Source organism: Corvus moneduloides, chromosome Z, assembly GCF_009650955.1.
Source record: "Corvus moneduloides isolate bCorMon1 chromosome Z, bCorMon1.pri, whole genome shotgun sequence".
Classification (NCBI taxonomy): Eukaryota; Metazoa; Chordata; class Aves; order Passeriformes; family Corvidae; genus Corvus; species Corvus moneduloides.
Window position 1 is genome coordinate 45,741,660 of NC_045511.1, and position 20,924 is coordinate 45,762,583.

The 20,924-nt window shown below is 41.7% G+C and overlaps 1 protein-coding gene across 2 annotated transcripts in view; it reads left to right on the forward strand.

Moving 5' to 3' along the window:
- Positions 1 to 20,924, forward strand: part of SNX30 (sorting nexin family member 30) — a 68,214-nt gene that overhangs the window by 25,006 nt on the left and 22,284 nt on the right. For both annotated transcript variants that reach the window (XM_032095759.1, XM_032095758.1), the window contains exons 3-7: positions 1,052 to 1,162; positions 4,743 to 4,901; positions 7,461 to 7,656; positions 8,957 to 9,156; positions 14,696 to 14,782. In XM_032095759.1, the coding sequence (XP_031951650.1) occupies positions 1,052 to 1,162; positions 4,743 to 4,901; positions 7,461 to 7,656; positions 8,957 to 9,156; positions 14,696 to 14,782 (753 nt within the window). The remainder of the gene's footprint in view (positions 1 to 1,051; positions 1,163 to 4,742; positions 4,902 to 7,460; positions 7,657 to 8,956; positions 9,157 to 14,695; positions 14,783 to 20,924) is intronic.

Genomic DNA, 20,924 nt, shown 5'->3' on the forward strand with positions numbered 1-20,924 from the left:
CAACCAGGTGCTGGACTCGATGCCAGTTCAAAGCTGGGATTGCTGGTATATTCCCCAGAATGGGCTGGGTTTGGTGCCTGGCTGCAGACATGTAGTGTCCTGGCACTGCAAGCCATTCGTTGCAAGATGGCTGCAAGTAACTTAATTATAGCTCCCTGTGCTTCTCAGTGGGACGTAAGTACAAGGGCCGTCTACCTTCTAATCAGGGCTAATGCCAGGCTCTTCAGCAGACACTCCTAGTTGGTACACAGTTTCACAAATACTTGCAGGCAGTTGCACTATGTGCTCTGCAAACAGCCCCATACAGTCTGCCTTCCAGGCTATGGACTGTTCAAGGAGTGGATAAAACACTTGCCAGCAGTTTCTCTGCATACTTACTTTTTTTCCTCTCAAACTTGTAGCGACTTTGCCCTAAAGAAGGAAAATTTAAAAGATTTCATTTAATGCACTAATATATCTAATCAGGCATACACATAAACAGACTTGTTTCTTTGTCTTGAAAATCAACAAAAACAGTCCATCAAACCTCACATTGGCCTACATTCTAATCTTTTAATCTTAGAGTGTGAAAAGCCCATCAGTTGCAGAATACAGGGACAGCAGTGAAACACTTTTTCACTCATGGATGATCCGTGCCATAGAATAAGTCAGTAAATACCTTTACTTTTAATTCTTGATGGGTAAAATACACATGTCCTCAGAATGAGTATCTCATGCAGTCTTTGTAATCTTGTAACTGCCAAGAGAGTAATGTAGTACACAGTGCTTCTGCTCTACACACTTCTCCTGTAATGAGAACAGAACATGTAATGGACTACAAATAGATCTTAACACATCAGCTCCAAGCAATCACCTTTCATATTGCTTGCTTTTCCACCGCTTGAAAAGCCAGAGGATCTTTCTCTCATGCTGGCTGCACAATTTTGGGGATTAAGACTCCCTGCAAGGCTTGTTCTGCCTCACCCTTGGAGGGATGGCTGTACTGCATTTTCTGCTGAGCTCTGAAGTGAGAGGCTTTGGTGCAAACTAAATATATCCTGTTCTTTTCCAGACCACACGAGCAGAGTTTGATTTGCCAGAGTATTCTGTCCGTCGGCGGTACCAGGACTTCGACTGGTTGAGAAACAAGCTGGAAGAGTCTCAGCCAACGCATCTTATTCCCGTAGGTAGTAAGCAAGAATCTGCTGTTAAAGACAGTTGTGCATCTGTCTTCCAAGGGTAATACTTGGATGATATGTGTCTGGATTTTAAAAACAGTACTTCATTCTCTTTGAGTATTTAGAGTTAAATATGGTACTTATAAATTGTCTTATAGTGGAGTGGAAAGAACTTCCCATTCCATACTGGTTAGGAAGCGTAGACTTTCCTTGAGTGGCACACCTGAGAGGTGAGCTTTGTCAGCCTCCTGCATGGCAATACATGTGCTGACTTCAGTAGTTGTGACATAATACATTTAATCTGTTTGCTCAATTATTACATCTGTATTTCAGAGCATCTGGGGTTATGAAAAGCCACACGTACTTCAGGTTCTAGTCTCGGTTTTCAAGATGACCTTTTGAGCTGGTTTTACAGGGTAATTTAAAACTATTTGTGCTAACACTTAATAGCCATGACATTTAATAGCACAGACTTGGAAGTCTCAGCCTCTGGCTTGGTAGCTATTGCATGCCTTCAGTAGGTAGAAGTTTACCTAATAACATTAGCTAAACTACTGCACCCCTTGTTGCTGAAACTGGTGATTTGACCACGTTATTTGATGTGAGGAGGTTAGTACTACCTTATAGGTTTGTTGTGTGCATAGGTAGGAAACCTGTGCGATCACCACCTTCAGCCCTTTTGAACAAAGAAATTTAAAAAGTCCTGTAGGAATTGAATTGTCAGGAAATAACAACACTACTACCATACTTTAGCTTGCCTGTCTGGGGTGGGTGATGTGATGGAAGTTCCTCTGCCCTCCCTCCCTCCCTCAGCAAGGAGTAGGCTGTGAGAGAAGTATTGTTAGGTTGCTCTATGGTCGAGCGCTGTTTTAAGTCCTTTGTTACGCTGGGACTTGCCTCAAGTGGAATAATAACTGAGTCTCCCAGAGATAAGAAGTACTTCACAAAACCATGTGACACCACTAACTGGCAGCAAATATGTTTAGTGAACAGTAGGGAAAAGAAAGACAGTGAGCATAAGGTGGAGGCATGTGTAATGTGTTAAGTGCCCATACTCTTTTCTTACTCCCCATTCTATGAACAGCTGGAACAATTGCAGTTAAGTTTCTGCAGATTCTTGGGTTTACTAACAGTCAACCAGTTCTGCCTGAAGCCTGGAAGGCAGTAAATAATAGTAGAGTAACAGGAGGTGAGTCATAGGCAGGGAATCAAGCTGCTTTGCTGTGACCAGGAATTTGTTGCACACAGAGCAGCAAACTTGGCATGAGTAGCTCCTGTACACGGAACCGGCTGCAGAACAAGCCAACATCTTAGGTGCCTTTCTTCTAGAAAATCTGGAGATATAAGGATGTGCTGCCCTGTTTTATCTGTTTATGCACAAGTTAGCAGTTATGGAATCTCCTATTAATCTCCTCCATGCAGGTTATGGTGGGGAGACTGCTAAATGCTTTATGTATTTATCATCTAGAAATAGATGGAGTGTAGAAGCTAAAGGCAGTTCGCTCAAGTGCACTCTGAGAAGATGTTTCAAGACAATCTAAGACTATATGTATTTGTAATTATGGATACTGCAATCCTTGAAAGCCTTTTGTTTTAACAAATTATCAGAAGGGAGTTGTTTTCCTAATCTATGTAGTAGTGATTCTGCCTAAAATTTTCCTGTAGCAAATGATGTGTCTTCTCAGTGAAGTGCATCATGATAGCCTACACTTAGGAGCCAAAACTAAGCTCAATATGGGTTCCTTTTCATCTCCTCAGCTACTGATAGTTACATTTTCTTTAAAAGATCTGAGACGTTCTAATCTTTTCTTTCAAAAAACAGTAAAACTGATGTCAGATCTGTCTCTAGACTAGAAAGGTAAACCTAACGCAGCCAAGGTCCTTGTCCTTGGATGGTCATGTTTGGGTACTTGAAGCTATTTCTGATTGCTCTGTGTATTGATTACTTGAGATGGACCTCCAAAGGCCTATAATGGAAAGGAATGTACCTACTGCTGTAGTTGAAAGCAGGTTAAACAGCAGAAGTCTTTGTAATAGAGATGCACTCTTCTGTGGCTCTCAAATGCTCAAACTTCAGTGATTATTCAGTGCCAGTTTGCATGCGTTTGGTTGAATTAGTGTTCTTTAAACTCGTCTTCCTTTCCCTCTTTTTTCTTTTCTTTAAACATTTTTCTTTTCCTCCTGCTGAGGTATGATGCTGAGGTAGTGACTTCCTAGAGTCCCAGCTAAAGTTTACAAAGCAAAGGAAGAGAGTTTCTTTCTCTCTGAAGACTAATGCACAAGGCATTATACTTTTGAAGAAGTCTAATGATAGTGTACCTTACACTGGTTTAACTAGAATGACTGACTGATTTGAATGCTAAGCATAACAAGGTAGGTCTTAAATTGTAAGAACCAAATACAGTGGTCAAAATGTAGCTGTATTGCAGCTAAGTCATGCTGGCTGTGCTTACGTAGGAGATAGTGTCTTCATGTACAAGCCACATCAGCTTGGGTATAGTGGGAAAGCAATATGTATAGACTTCTTTTTCTTTAATTATTTTTGACAGATTTTAGATGACAAAGACTCTTTCCAGAGGTGAATCCTGATTCCTGAGCTGGGTGAAAATGGCTGTCATTGCTAGCCTTACTGTAAGCAGATTGTCTGGATGGACTGGTTCACAAGAATGAAATGTGAAGCACAGTTTTAAAACTGATGTTAATCTTGAAGTCTGTGCTGTCTGTACAGAAAAAAAGCAGATCTAGTTGTAGAGCTGAAACTAACCATGCTTCAGCTTAAAAAGTTGTCTTCCATCCAAAGTGGTAGTTCAGAGTGTGTAATCTAAGTGTAACAGGGGGGACTATAGCAAGTCTGGAGACAGTCTGGGCTTACATGCCAAGCTGGACTGCGGAGATGAACTGATGGACTCAAGGCAGTAAGATGTAAGAGTGGATGTACTGTCAGACCTTCATCACTTACAGAAGCATACTGAGGAAAGTCAGCCATGATAGATGACTGGGTGTGCTCGTACTTCAGAAAAGATCCAGCCATTTGCTGTGTCAAGCTGCTGGTTTGTTTTTGCTCAGTGTTCTCAGTAAGGCTATCAGCCTTTTACAGGAGGACCATGTTCAAAACCTCTAAATTGGTCAGAGAGGAGTGTGTGGAGTAAGTAGAATAGTCAAATTTTCTGAGTTTCCCTAGACTGGGCAGCCTTGCTTCAACACTGGGTGGTGGGGGGGTGTGTACACTTCTGTTGCAAATAGCATGCAGCTCTTCTGGCATCTCTTTAGAGCTGGATCGTGAACGTGGATAGCAGTAGAGAGAACAATCTAAGCTATGTTAAAAGTACTTAGTGTGAGTACTGTCTGACTTCCCTGGTGTGGCTCTCAGCTGAAGCCACTCAGTAGAATGGCTAGCTTTAAGCCAGACCAGCTAAAGGGTAATTCTGATCACAGCTTGAATCCCATCTGATGCATGGTTCATGTTAGCAAACACAACGTTTCAGTTCCTGTTAAGACTGGAATTTGACTGCTTTGTTTGCTTCCAAATAACAAAAGCAAGTTTTTGGTCTTTTCAATCTTGTGCTGTTTGCTTATCTCTGACAGCCTCTGCCTGAAAAATTTGTGGTGAAGGGTGTTGTTGATCGCTTTTCGGAAGAGTTTGTGGAGACAAGGAGGAAAGCATTAGACAAGTTCTTGAAGAGAATAACTGATCACCCAGTGCTGTCTTTTAATGAGCACTTCAACGTCTTTCTCACAGCTAAGGTAAGCCAGTAACTTTCAAATGCAGTTGTTGACAGGAACAAAAGAACAGAAACCTTTGCAATCCCTTCAAAAATTAAGGTGAAAAGGCATTAACAAAACTACATGTGGAGATTAGAGCTTCCTCTGAAATACCAGAGGGTTGCTGGGGACCCTGGCTATTGTGTGTGATGGACCCTTATGAGTGACAACAGTATAGGTTCCCTGTGCTTGAAGGGAAGAGGAATCCTCTTGGCAGATTGATAAATTGAATTCTTGTTTTGGAGCCTAGAACATACTCCTGTTACGCAAGAGAGATTAAAAATTCAGAAAGCGGTAGACTTTAAAATCTGGTTTTGGGGAGGAGGGAAGGGGTAGAAGAAGAGAAGTCTCCCTTGCACGAAAGCTTGCAAATTTCTTGACTTTTTATCTTGACTGTGCTTTTTATACTGCTTGCACTTGATGCCCTCAAAACTAAGCATGGAAGCCTCATTCTCATTTGTTCTCAGCCAGCAGTTACATGCTCATCTTCTGCATGACTCATGCAGGAATGGTGCAATTTTCTTTGGCTTTCTTTAGAACTGCATTTTAAATCAGACTAAGAGGACCTGCAGCTATGCTTGGGTTTTACCAGATAGGTGAGAAGAGCTATAAAAGCACGCCTTTCCAAAGTCACATTACTCTGGCTCACTTAAATGCGATGTTTGAGCTCACTTCAGGTTCATGCTCTGCTTGCTGTTAGGAATCAATCTCCAGTGTTCTTTTATTTCCCCTCCATGGTGAAATTAACCAGTGACACAAGCCAGTAACAGAATTTGTTTAGCACCTTAAATGTCAGATAGCTCTGTTCCTCTTTTCAGCTGTCCAAGCATGATGCAGCGTTCTTAGCTGCTTTTTTCTCTTCTTCCTCCCCTGTAAAATGAATGTCAAGGGCTTCATCCTATGCTTTTGGCAGAGTTTGCCTTGAGGTTACAGAGCATCCTGGGAGGAAGGGGGAAAGGACAGCTGTTCTGCTGACTGTCTCTAGTGTTTGAACTTGGTCCAGTGGAGCAGTGAGTGTCAGTTCAGTGTGCTAGGACTTCAGAATTTAGTTACTACAGGAAGTCATAAGATCACCTTCTGGTTGAAAAGGAGAAACCAGCATTTCTTCAGGGTCCCTGTTTCGACCTGTAACATACTAGAATGCTTGAGAGAGTGAGTGAATAATTTTGAGTTCAAGGATCTTTTCTGATGCCTGTTTGCAGCTAGAGCTTAGGACGGAAAGTAAAAGTCAAGGAACCACTGCATTTAAATGCAAACATAATAGAAAATTATAATAGCTGCTAAGATGTCAGGTTTTTGTAATCAGACTTACATTTGACTTACGTTAAGTACTTGGAAGGAATACCATAGTGCATGTTTTGAAGATGGCTGCTGGTTTTTTGTGTTTTTTTTTTTTTAAGAACACTTAAGATTTTAGTGTAGTCGGTAATATGTCTGAATGCTTGATCTCTACAGGCCTACTTCGTTTGAACACATCTCTTCCTCAGGCTGTATAGGATAACCTAGTTATAGCTCCTGGCCCTGTCCTGTTTTGAGATGTTGAATACTGACCTCTGCTGGAAAGAGTAAAATGCAAAATTCAAAATGCTTTTTGGCTAACTAAAACAATTTTTTTCTGGTGTACTGTTAAGATGAAATCCCTTGAAGATTGTAGGCAGTCAGTCTTGTTAGCACAGGTTTTCAGAAAGTTGGTTTATGCAAATGTGTAAAGGAATGTCAAGGAAGTTTATACTTTCTGTGGAGGCAACATGGATGCATCTGACCCAGCCTGAGCTACAATGCCTCTTGCAGAGAAGCTTTGCTGGTCTCCCCATGCTGCACTTTTTCTGCGTGCAGTCTTCACCTTCCTCCTGTGTGACCACGATCTGGAGTGAGGAGGCTGCTTACCAAATAAGTGTGCAATGTGTAGCTCTCTACTAGGTCATGAGAGCCAGCTGGTACATCTGGTTAATACTGGCATTGTGGCTGTGACTTAGATGTATGTGTAGATGAATGATGTGAACTGTTTTGGTGGAACCAGAGCTGTTAATATGGCTGCTTCTCTGGTGAGAGTACAGGAACATGGGACAGTATGGCCACATGCAAAGTCAGGCTACTTAGTTATTTCTAATGTACTTCATGCTATTCTTCTGGATAATATACCTCCATCTAGGGGTAGACTTGAAGCTGTGCTCAGCTATACAGCTCGTAGAAAGCCTTTGTCCAAGGCTGCATGTCACGTGTAATCTCTTGCCTTCACAAGATTTGATCTTGACTGGAAAGTATCCTTCATTGTATTAATATTTGAACATGTAAGTGAGTATTCCTAAACATATTTCTTCGTGTGTGTGCTTTTGGGTTTTTTTGTGTTTTTGTTTTGTTTTGGATTTTGTTGTTGTTTTTTGTGGTTTGCTTTGTTTGTTTTGTGGTTTTTGTTGTTGTTTTGGTTTTTGGTTTTTTTTTGGTTGTTGTTTTGGTTTCTTTTTTTAATTTGTTTTGGTTTTTGTTTGGTTTGGTTTGAGGTTTTTTGGTTTCGTTATTTTTGTTTGTTTTAATTCCTAGGATCTTAATGCCTACAAAAAGCAAGGAATGGCTTTGCTATCAAAGATGGGGGAATCTGTCAAATACGTTACGGGAGGCTACAAATTAAGAAGTCGGCCACTGGAGTTTGCAGCCATTGGGGATTATCTGGACACATTCTCTCTAAAGCTTGGTACCATTGACAGAATAGCACAACGGATCATCAAGGAGCAGTTGGGTAAGGACACAAGGTGTTCCATCATAATACTTCAATCTGAATGCTCTGTGTCTTACTCTGGTTGATAGCATGATCAAGGTAATTTGTGTTGATGATTCTGGCCTGTAATAAGTCACACGCAGGGCAAAATCTAATGCCTGTTCCAGATTTTAAAAAGGCCCAAAACCTAACACGGTATCTGATATTAGCACAACTCTCCAAATATTTTTTTAAAGTTGAACTTTTTATATCAACCTACTATCTTACTAGAGTAATTTTTTCAAAGAATTTTTAGAAGGTGGAAGAACCTGTAGATTCTATGGGAGCCCAAAATGCAGAGAACATTTCTCTGCCTGTTTGGAAGGGTCCTACCCCCCTGGACAACACTGTTTTTGACCTTCATCCATGAAGAAAATTGCCTACCCTCTGGGAAGAATTACAATCTACACTGGTGTGAGCTAGGTGATAGAATATTATGTAAAATTATCACAGGGTGAAAAATTTAGAGGTTTTGGGTTTATTAATGCAGTAAGTAGATAAAAGCAAAAAACATCAAAATGGAGGATTGTTGTTGTTCTCCAGACCTTCTTCTTCTTCTACTACTCCATGTTCTGCAGTAGAAGTAGTTTGGAATGATTGGATAAAGAATTCCGCAGTTCCTGTCTGCGTGACAAGAAAATTTACTAGACATTGGTAGAAAAGTGAAAATATCTTTCATTTTAAGTTTTTATTGGTTAATTTACCTTTAAAAAGGCTGTGCTATCTTGATAATTTGGCTTTTCTTGCATTCTCTACTTCACGCTATGTCTGGGTCACGATAGTGGCTTGTATTTTGCTGATAAGACTTAATAAACGACAGAAGAAAGAGAAGGCTAAAAGTCCCATTCGTCTCTGACTCCTGGCAAAGACTCTAAAAAGCATTCTCCATCAGGGGAGACACAATTAAGGCACTGGACTGCGTCAGATTCCACCTGGAGGAGTAAAAATGGAATTCCTAGATGAAGACAAGCTTTACAGGCCTGTCTTAGTAGAGTTAAGTCTTACGTATGTTTAAAAAACTAACTGGCTACTGCAAAGGTGCAAGAGTCTTTGTATTGGAAGTCTGTAGGAATGGTAAGTTAAGAAATAGGCAACTTGAACCTGTCACCTCTGCAGCCGTAGAGCTCCGTCTCTTTAAAAATGCTAACACAACACAAATCTTGGCTCCCTGTGGGGATTAATGTTACTCAGACTTGGTGCATAATTTCTCCTGTTTTGTGTTTGCACATCTTTGTGTCTTGCTCTTACTCTGTTAATCTAATTTTCCATCTGCCTCTTGCAGAATACTTGGTGGAACTACGAGAATATGGGCCTGTTTATTCAACCTGGGGAGGGCTGGAGGTTGAGCTGTCAGAGCCACTGGAAGGAGTGTCTGCCTGTATTGGGAATTGCTGCACAGCTCTTGAAGAACTCAGTGAGGACATGACAGAAGACTTCCTGCCTGTGCTTAGGGAATACATATTGTATGCTGAGTCAATGAAGGTAAAGAGAGCCCTGTGGCAGAAAGTGCTGTCATTGTGTTTGCCTGGAATTAGCGAGTTTGTTCTTTTTAACAGTGAGAAATGCTGGTAGTGGGAAAAGTGGGGAAGTAAATAATATATTAAGTAGGAGGATATTTTCACAGTCAAAACAAAACTAGGTATGTTTAATAGCTGGGTACTGCATGGGTAGCAGTATCTGTCTGGTCTGCTCTTCAGTCAAGCTAGGGTTAGTGTTGTAGGGTGTACACAACGTGTTGCGGAGTTGCCCCTTCATTGGTGTGGCAGGTGGTACTCTATTGGAGACATCTTGTGGCTGCCTAGAATCTTTCTTTGAGATTTGAAACCAGTTGTGCTTCAGCTCTTCATGACAGGGTCAGTGCCTGGTCCTACAGGAATAATAGCACAGTAATTTCTGTCACTTGTATGTAGCAGAGTTGGGTGCCTTGTTTTAGAACCATGTGTCCAAATGACAGGCACGGCTTCCTCTGTCATCCCCATACCCTAGGCATGATGTGTCTGTTGTTAAGTTCTGCATACCAAGTAACTGCGTAAAGATGGTATTCTGTGACTCTTAATCTCTCTAAGAACCTGGTGTTTTACTGTTTACGCAGATGTTATAAAAGCTACTTTAATGTGGGTTTTATTCTCTTGAAGTTAAGGAGTATTGGTAATCAATCACATCTAATGGGGAGAAGAACTACTGAGTAAACTTCACTAAAATATTATATCAAGGACTTTGGTTCATCCATCGGAGCTTTTCACTACACGCCTACGGCACAGTACGTATTAGCAGTCCCTCTATAAGGGACTTACAGACAAGTTCCTTCTGAAGACTTTCCACTTGGAGCAACTGCTACAAGGCTATGATACACACTCCTTTACAGATCTAACAGCCCATTATAAACTTACAGTCTGAACATGGTAGTCATTCTTAATCTCATCCTATGCTTCTCAAACTGAGAATTGAAACACTTACTTGTAGATGTCTTTTCCCAACTTCAGGAGTTGTGCATCTCCTGTGTGGCTAAAGTATTCTTGCAGGTGACTTTACACTAATTCCCTGAGTATATTCTTTGCTTTTGTCACCATGGATTTGACCCCAGCATGAATGAAGTGTGTTTTCTTTACGGAAGTTTATTAATAGTAAAGTATTACTTGAACACAGTGAGCTGTAGGAGGCCTTGTCTCAGGATGTTTGGACTGTAGGAAGTGGAGGTAGATGGAGTGTGCTTACAAATAAACATGAGGCTAGTGATTAAATACTTTAACTCAGAATGTCTGGCTTTTGATGCTAAAAATGCCTACCAAAGATGGCATCTGAAGAGGCAAACCGAGTTGTGAGAGGTGCTCTTCACAAATATAGCAGGGGAAATTTTTTTTGAGCTAAAAAGCAAGGGTTTCTTTAGCTGAAGAGTTACTCTAGGCAGATAATCACCACTTACCACAGGCAGAGCGGCATTACAGACTTGCACCTAAGCTTCCTTCTGGCCTTTTAGAACCCTTTTATAATGGCACTGTCTCAAGCCAACAGTTACTTAACTGTCTAACGCACTTCTTCAGAAAGAGAAAGAAACCCTTGCTTTTTAGCTTGAGCTTTTTAAACTGTGGACTTGACTTTCTAGTGTTCTAAAGGATTATGCTGTTCAGTGTCTGGCTTGGGCATCTTACTGAGATGCTTTACTCAGTCTAAAATTTGAAAATTAAAAACAAAAACTACTGTTAGCCAAGACTGTTCATATTTTCCTTACCTCTCAAATAGCAAAACTGAACTCTCAGGTTCTACAAAGTGCAGTTTTCTTCTGCTAGGAAACATCAGCCTATTGCTGTTTCTGAACTGGCTACTGAACTGTTTTTGCAGAATCCATAACACCAAGGAAGTAACCAAGGTTAGTAAGGAGGTTACACTTGGAGTGCAGGAGGCTTTCTGTTGAAAGGGGCATCCTCTTTCCTTGCAGTGCATTCCTCTTCATCAGCTGCTGTGAGGACTGCCTGTGAGATGAAAGTCTGTTTGGGTCTTTTAGAGCACATCTTTTGCACAGGGTGCTTGATGGACGGTAAGTCTTCAGGTACTAGGAGTTCAGTGCAACCTCGATTAGCTTCTTTGCTGCACACTGTACTGCTGGTGTAGGTATGGGAACATGATCAATAGAGCAGTCTGTAGCTGGCTGAATGGCCCTCAGGTAAGAACTGCCAGATTATCGTCACTGTTCCGAGATGAAGAGGCCTTGATGTCTTCAGGAGCATGGTTGTAGCTGAGGGCAAGAGCCGAACTGCATGTATGGAGGCAAAGCCCAATAGTTCTGGTTGAACAGAATATTAGCTGGTTTGAGGGAAGCCTAGTCTCTGGGTTTGTTTGAAAGATTTGCAGAACGGGGCAGAAGCTGGTGTTGTGGCCTTGAGTTAAAACATGTGCTTGAAGCATCCAGGAGAGACCTTTTCCAAATTACTCACTCTGCTCAGCACTTGTTAGGCCACAAATGTGTTCAGTTTTTATCCCTGCTGCACAAAAAAATATGTGGACATGTGGAAAAGCTGAATAGAGTCCGGAAAAGAACCACAAAGACGGTCAAGGGACTGAGAAGCCTGCTGTGTGAGGAAAGGCTGGGAGAGCTGGGTGTGTTCAACCTTGAGGGAAGGCTTATCTTATCACCATGTACCAGTATTTAAGGATTGACTACAAATATCACGGAAGCTCCCTTTTCACAAGGAGACCCTTGGAAAAACAGGGATAATCAGTGCATATTATTCTTGGGGACATTTTTGTTGAACACGAGGAGAATTTTCACAAGAGAACAATCAACCTTTGGAATTATGTCCCCAGGGAAGTGGTAGATTCCCCAACACTGGACATATTTAAGATCCAGCTGGACAGGATCCATATTTTCTAGAGTGTGCTTTTGCCAAGAAAGGTTGGACGAGATAATCGTTGAGGTCTCTTCCATGGTTTCCATGACATGGCACGGTTATGTCTCCATTCCTGGTGCAGTAGGGCCCATGTCAGCAAACATGTGGTACCCCATTTGCTGATGTACACTGGCATTGCCCAGGTAGGCATGTGCAGAGGACAAACTCTCCTATACATTATTCAGTGCAGGTATTAGGATGTTATACGACTTCTGTATGCTTAACATTGCTGGAAAGGCTTATCAAATGATGTGATCCTCAGGGATGTCCTTGGACATTACTTTTAATGCATGTTCAAAGCAAGCACCACATTAATAGTTAACTGTGTCTTTAGGGGCATGAGTAACTAGAGATCCTTTTGTGACATTTAGTCACAGTAGGAAGCTGTGGTGTGCAAATAGGATCAAAATTGAAATTTGAGATAGGAGGCTGATAGCAAACTGAAGCTGTGTATAGGCCAAGGTAGAACCTTTCAACTAAATACAAAATGGAGAAGGAACTGTGTTGCTGAAACCAAGCTAAGTCTTCAGTGTTCAGACACCACTGGTTTAGTTCTGACCTGAAATAACTGAGGTGTGCTGGTTGAGTTTTTTCTGTTTGGTGTTTGTTTTCTTCCAACTTTCAAAAAGTTTTTTATCTCTCTAAGTGAGACCTTAACTAGTATTGCATGGTCTGTGGTAATTTTGAGGATATTTGATGCAGAGCTTTTCATAGTTGCTGCTAAAGCATCAAGGCATCGATCTGGAACTGAGAGGAGATTCCCTGGAGGTGCCAGAGGAAAATACAGGACAAGTGGAAGGGAGGGCAATATTCTTCCCATCACTTACAAGTCAGCCATTACTGGATACTTAAAACTGTATTCACAAGCTCATTGTTAATAGTCCACAGTAGGTGGACTTGAGCACTTCAGGGGAATTAAGACACCTGTTCTTTGAATCCAGTTTGCCAATAACTGTTAATCATTGGCTAGTTCTGGTATAGATTCAGCTTCCTGCCCTAACTCCAGGCTTCTAAAGGCAAAATGCAATTGCTGGAGACAGTTGTTTTTCACAGAAGAAATTTCAGTTGGCTGAGGTTCAAGAGGCAGTGCAAACTAGAAATACCTATTAAATCTCTCAGACTTTAGTTGCATTGGTAACCTCAATCACTTAAAGGCCATCCCACATAGTTGCATAGATTCCAAAAAGAACGGGGGGATGTTGTGTTTGTCAAGCAAACACAACCAATGGCATGCTTGCTTGTGGGACAAAAGAGAGAGTTAAGCTGTTGAAGGTGAACTTTTCAGGTTTGCCCTTTTTTATTGACTAATCTAATAGCAGCTTTGTGGATCAGGTGCCATTCCCATTTATCGTGGATTGAAGTTTATAAGTCTGTTGATGGCAACATCTCTAGTCTAGAGCAACTGAACTGTTGACCTTCTCTTGGCTTAAGAAGGAGGAGGGGAAACGATGATGATTAGTAGATATGGGACTTTTATGTCCTCAGTTAGATCTAGGCTGGACTGGCTGTTAGAGCTCTGAGGAGCTACTCTTTTAAAAATATAATTCTGTAGGCAGCAGTGCACATGACTAGTCCTGTGTTACTAGCCTTGTCTGGAACTGTTAAAATGACTAGTTATCACTTCATGTCCTAATGGGGCAATTCCTTCTAGGTGGCAGAAGGGAAGACTCAAAGCCAAGTTAGCTGCAAGAGAATTTCAGATTTACAGTGAGTGTTGGCTGACTTCCCTCTGGCATTTTTAATAATTACTTTGCATCAATTGAGTAATTAAAAAATACTAGTTGTTTCTTTGTGAAACCTGAACAGGTAAGTTTCCTGCTCTTACAGACACAAAACTGCTTATGTTTTAGTAAGACATTCTTATAAAGACTAATTCCTGTGATTGTTTTCAAATTGTAAGACTGTGGTATAACCTTAGTGAAGCTCTTTGTGGATGTAGTAGAAGCCAAGGGTAGCATCTTTGGCTGTCTGTTTTGTGAATACTCTGTCAAGAAAATGTTTACTGCTTGAGAAGCTCTCTCAGGCAGTCCAATGCTTTTCATGTAAATTGTGCTTTTCATAATTTTCTTTTTTTTTTTAATTAAACCAACAACCAAACCCTGCAAACTGATCTAAAATAAAGGCTTACTTTAACACCAGGATGTTACAGCTTGCTTTAAAGGATTCTGAAGAGTCTTTGCAAGTGAAAAGGGAGCTGTAATACCTTCTGTGGTGGTATTCCTGTTTCTTAGCCAATGCTTTTGTCTGTCTGCTGCTTGAGGATATCAGAAACTTTACATTAGTCCTTGTCAGCTTTGATGCTTTTGTTTATATCCTTTTCATGGCAATAATAGGTCAACTGATGAATTAAATTTACGTAGTCAGGGTTATATTAATGGTTTCATGACAGCGTCTATCTTGCATGCCTCCAGGTTGTCCAAATGTTGAATTTTATCTGACCCTGCCAGCTATTGGAGAGCAAGTGCTCTTTGTTATTAAAAGCTATTCCCTGAATGCTGTAAAATAGAACAAAGTAAATCTGAAAGTCTGACTTTGGGCTGAATTGGCACTGAAGATATGTCACTTTAGTGTTTCTTGCAGGCTGGGGGAAGGAACAAGAGGATCCCTTTCACAGCTGTCTTTTCTCTTGCCCATAGAATGTGTTGAAGAAGAGAGACCAAGTTCAAGCCGAGTATGAAGCAAAACTGGAAGCAATAGCCTTGAAAAGAGAAGATCGTCCAAAGGTTAGCACTTAAAATTGCTCTACAAAATTAGTTTGCACTTACACTACTTCCTGAGAAGAATGGGGAAGCAGAACTTGCTTTTTTCTGGGTCTTGTGTTTTCTTTGCAGTATAAGCAGTTTCGGGCAGAACAGAAATTTGTTGTTGGTAAGCTGGTGTGAAATAAAGACCCAAGTATGGGTATATGTAACTTGTCTAGCAACTTCTGTACTAGTGATCTTCCACAGTTCAGAGCAGGATGACTCTAACACTTCAAAAACAGCCAGCAGGCAGTTGGACTGTGCAGTGATAGGGACTGAAGCAGTGCTAGAACAGTCCCTGGTGACTCAGCAGGATGTCAGCTAGCTGAGTTAAGGTCCTATCCCTGGCACTGTGGAGCTGTATTGTGGCAGGACACCAGTTTTGGCTGTGGAATACTCCATATTTTGTCCTTTCTGCTAGGGAGGTCTACCTGTGTGATGCTGAACAGAGATGGCATGTGTCACTGGGTGACAGGTTTTGGCTGGGCTCCATGCAAAGGCAAAGCTGTGAACTGACATGCTGCCACCTGCTTCTGCATGAAACAGAGTGCAAGAGCCTTTTCTTAAATCACTGCACCTCTAATGATGATGGCAACAGGGTTTGTTCCCTTCCTCTTCTTGGAGGTTTTTGGTTCCCCTTTTATTTGTGTTAATAATTAATGGATGGCTTTCCAGTGTTATGGCTACTGTACAATAAGGTTCACTGTACAGGAGGTTCACATAATATTTTGAACCTGAGAAGCTGAAGAGAACAAGAGCATAGAAATGCAAAAGTGTTTTTCTGATATTTTGTGTATAATGAGCTACAAATAGTGGTGTACTAGGTATTTTGTGGTGCTCTTGTATTTGGGTCTACTGCCTGCCCCTCTGCTCTCTGGTGTGGTATGTACTCTAGTTCCTCAGTGTAGCTTTGAATAAACAGGTATTCTAACAGTTGTATCTGGGATGGACAGAACTAAATCTAGCACATCCAGCAAGCCAGTTGAGGTTTTTAGGCATTTGACTTTACCAAGATCTTGATGCAGTGAAACTGATGAATTTTGCTGATCTCTCACCTGTTAAAAGGCCTTTGGATCTCATATTTCAGTGGGATTATTGTGTAAAGTATAGCATTTAAATCTTGCAAATTTTTTGAATACTTACATCTCCTCGCCAGAGTATAAGCATATTTTTTGGTAACTCCTTGTACCTTTTTGTAGCAAAACTAGTTTGTGTCATTTACAAGATGAAGTTGAACAAACTGTATAGAACTCCTTGCATGTTCACAAAATACTATCTCTGGGGTTTTCAGAACCTTTCCAGCTGGAGCTGATACCTCAGAGCTGTGCCTAGCAGCATATCTTACATTCATTGAGGTCTCCCAACTATGACTTGCAGGAAGCTAAAAGCAGGCAGAGGGTCATGTGCTGCAGTTGTGGGATGGCATTTGTGTGCCTTGTGGCATATTTACTGATTTGGTAGAAATTATGTAAAAAGACCCCAAACAAAACCTTAAGAGAACAAAGGCCTATGTTTAGATCATGAAAGGAAGGCCTAGCACCACTTGATCTCTCATTGGAGGGCATTCTGGGCCTCCTGTGCACATACCCAGCCTGGGATCACAGAGCTCACCAGGCCATTAGATTGTTCTGGCAGTGAGATCATCTGCTTAGAGCTCAGGCCTATGAATGCAGAATGCTTGTAGGGCTACTGTGACTGTCTGTCAGCAGGTACTGCTCAGAGTGCTGAAGCTTACACAAAAGCAATGCGGGTGGTGTTTACCAATAGCAGCATGGTGTTCATGTGGAGTCTGCAGCCTTTCAGTTTCTAATGAGTGCAGTGGTGAAATGCCTCTCACTCATTTCTGACCCATGCTGGAGCTGATTTTGCAATAATCCAACCAGCACACTGAGGGTGTGGTTTCATTTTGGTGAGATGAAGTTGGCTTCTGATGACCTGTTTTATTCTCTCTTCCTCAAGGCTTTGAAGTGTGGTGATCTATGGGAACAGTAAACATGGCAGTGCAGAACTTGAAGTAGAAGGTGGCCATATATATTTACAGGGAAAAAAAAAAGCCTCGTAACAGATAACTGTTTCCCAAGAACTAGGAAGGTAGAAGTATCATATGCAAAGACTAGTTGTCTAATTAATGCTGGATTTTTTCTGCTTTGGGACCATTTATTACTTGGTAATGATGATATAGAGGAGTTTTAAAGTGGACACACCATCTGTAACTGACCACACTAAATTACAGATGTTAGGCAAGCTTCGCTTTTTAAGGGAACAGAATCAGCATGAAAAGGATTAAATGTACATGCAGAACTTCTTACCGTATATATACAATTTTATGCTCAGTTCTTGCTTGCATATACATCTCTTATCAGTTGAAAGTGACTCATTAAAATAGTCCTGGGCCGTTTAAGAGTGTGTTAGAGTTTGAACCAGTTGTCACTTTGGTTTTGTGGCTTGAGGGGCTTTAAGCTATAAGGTAGCTGAGAGCAGATACCAGTAAGGAAGTAGCAACTTCCCCCCAAATCCAATCTACTTTCTTCCTGGTTCTTAGTTGCTAGCTAATATTTAGCATCTCCACTTGTAAAAGCAGATAAAAGCATCAGCATAGATGTTTCAATTTAGGCCCAAATTTGATGATAAACATGTAATATCTCTGTGCATTGACTTTGCACTGATATAAAGTGCTTAAAAGCTCTTAATTAACTTAAAATTTTGTCTTAACTACTGAGTTGTAGTGGTTTGGCTCAAAATACTCATTACTGTTTATCTTCTGTGAGATAAGAATTAGGAGAAACGCAAAGCAGGCACCAAACTTGAAAGAATATAAAGAAATTTATTAACAGACCTAAAAGAAGGAAAAAAAGAATTATACCACCTTCAGAACTCTCCTCCTCCCCCCACCTTCCTCCCTTCTCCCACTGACAATGTGAAAAGACAACCCATAAGATGTTCAGTCTGTTTACCACTTCCATAATAACCTTGTTCAGTCCATTTAGAAAGAGAAGTCTCTTCTTGCTCATGCTATGAAAACATTATCACAATGAGACAGCCGCCCACTTCCAAATATTGTTCAGTCCATTTAGGAAGAGGAGTCTCTCTGCTCGCATGTGAGTCCCTTCCCCCAACTTGCAGCTTTTCCCGCAACTGCTTTCGAGGGTCCACTCTTGAAGTTTTTTGGGGTACAATTTTAAGGTTGAGCCGTTCAGAAACAAAAAACAGAGGCCCTTCTCCTTCCCTGGGGGCAAAGGGTCTTCTTCATCTTCATAGTTAGGACTATCTCTGGGAGCATCTCTAGGAACTGAGGTTTCTCCTTTCCCATTTGGAGCAAAAGTCCTCATCTGGTTCATCTCTCCCTGTCCAAACTTCTCATGAAATTACAGCTGCGTCAGCATCTGCCTATCTCAGTGCAGGTGCTTTTGCTTACGAGTTGAACACTCCACCCCCCATATCTTCATGGAATTACAACAGGATACTCTGATATATCATAGCTTCACAACAGAATTTCAGCTTTAAGCATCTCCTCTCTCTCTTCCCTCAGGTTTTCAGCTCTTCACAGCAATAAAAAGGGTTAATCTCACCTCGGCCTTGCAGCTTTGCAGCTGGAATGTTGAATTTTTCTCATCGCAGTGGAGAGGGGGGAGAGCCGAGCCGCTCTGGCTGCCCACGGCAAAGCAGTGGGGGGGGTTCCACGGCTGGAACAGGTCCATGGCTTCAGGATGGCCGTGGCCCGGCCCGGCCTGGCCCAAGCAGGGCCTGGCCGGGCCCGCTGGCCCCCACTCGGGGCCTGCAGCCACCTGTCCCAGCGCTGGAAATGAGAGAGAGCTTGGAGGGGGAGTTTGCCTATTCTTAAGTGTGGATCACAGAGGTGATCACAACTTTAAGTGGCTTAGAGAATTGTCCATATTCAAACTGGCCAGCTGATAGGTTCTATCAGGTCCCAGAGGAAACTGTAAGCACCCCTTAGCAAGGACATCCCTTCCGGGACTATGCCTGCTAGCCCATGACAGTTGTAAATTACGTTGTAGGAAGCTGCAGTTTTGTAAGGAAAGGCATTTGCACTTCTAAATAGTACTGCAGCATGTGCAGATACAGCTTTCATGATGCCTCTGGAGACGTAGTTGGAGTTAGTTGTTGTTGTTCCTTAATGAGAGCACATGTGATGCATCTGCTGATCACTGAGTTATCCCTGTAACTCTAAACTCATACCGCCCTCTCAGCCTGACCAGCCAGAGAACTTGCTGTGAGAAAGAACAGATTTTTGTATAGCTTCCTTGTGGTTTCAGATCCTGGCAGAAGAAGCAGGAAGCTGATGAGTGCGTAGAAGCTAAGTTAATTGGATTTGGAAATCTTACATGGTTTTGCTTCCAGACTTCATAAATATTTCTCTTGATAGCCTAGCCTTTCCCATTAAGGTAGCAGAGTACTTCTGATGCAAGGCATACATGCCTAGAGGGGAGCATCCCCTAAACCTTCCAGTCACTGTCTTGGTCGTTCTTGTCTGAAGCCTATGAGGGAACTTCATCTGGAGTTGTAGCAGAGTGAATTCTGTAGCCGTAAGTACAGTGCTCAGACATAGTAGGGGAAAAGAGTATCTACTGAACCTCCAAGCTGCCTGTAGTGTAAATTCAGTTGTGTGAATAAAGGGGAACTCAAAACCCATGAGTATGAAGAGCTCCTGCATCTAGAACAGGTTGGTATATTGGAGAACAGATGTAAGACCTTCTCTGAGTAATACTTCAGTGATCAGCCCTAATCCAGGTCCTGGACAAGAAACACAGTTGGTGTGTTTCTGCCTAAATTGAGTACCTTGCCGAACTGCAAGATAGGAGCACACATCTAACTTCCTGTAGCTGTCCGTGGAAAGCTTCTTATCTAGTCTGTTCATCCTCTTCCTTCTTTCATGCCCCTCAGAGAGAAATGGAATTCTTCGATACAGCTCACATGGGAACTGTTTGTGTCTTTAGGGCTACACATATTACCTTTTCATTTTTCAATGTATACCTGAAAAAGCCATGATGTTTTAACACCTATGTTTATTGCAAGATTTAGAACCTGGTAAAGGTATACAGGAACCTGTATAATGCATGGTCCATTACTGAGCATAGAAACAAGATCTCAGTGCTTCCTTTATTGTGCTGGTGCCACTTAAGAGAAGAAACAAACACCACAGAAACTATACAGAGGTAACTGGGCAGCAGTGAATTATGCATCCTCTGAGAGGGACTTTGCCCTGGCTATGGATTATGAGGAAAACTGGGCTGATTTAAGGACGGCTGTTGGTGCCACATGTTCAATTTACTGAAATCAAATACGAGGGGAGCCACCACAAAGTTCTTCAAATGTTCTTCATTCTGCATTTTGCCTTTGTGCAGGTCACAGCTTCCAGAGCAAAAGTTCACTTCTTGCTTTGGTACCGGGATTCAGGAGTTTCCTCTTCTGAGGTCGTGGGCTTAGTCTACGTGTCCTTACAGGATTCCTGTGTGTGGACCATGCAGCAATGAGAAGGGAGAGAAAGGAGTTTGGCTTTCCTGCTTGAGGAAACACTTGTAAATTATTCCTGTATCTGCTTGGTAGTATACATTATATTAGTTAAAACATAAACAAAGAACACCAACTTAGTTGGTCTAAAGTGTATGTACCTTGAGCCAGTGACTACTGTCAAAAATCCATTTAAATCTCTACCTCAGCTTGTTCAGTGGGCTGTCCTTCAAGATGTCATTCATCGCTTTTACATGGTAATGTGTCCAGTGTTGAGCCTAAAGGTTCATGAGCCCATCCCATAGTGATGATCACAAGTGCTCTGCAGTTAAATTTTGTTCAGGAGGCCTGTAAGGTTCAAAGTGGAAGCTGGAAACTGAGGATTTAGAAATTTTATTCTGCAGCTATCAATACTGAGATCTCTTATTCAGCTTTTTTGATAAACCTAAATGTTTGTTGTTATGTACATGCTGGTGTAAATCAGGAAATTCCTACTGCAGCTGTAAATGGGAAGGAGGAAAGTTTGCTGTGGAGCAAAGCTGCTCAGTTTGAGCACTAGGAACTGAGCCTCGGTACCAGCACTTACACCAAATGGTTTTCCTGTGCCTTTAGCAAATGCTTCCTCCATCTGCCTCTATATCAGGCATGGAGATGG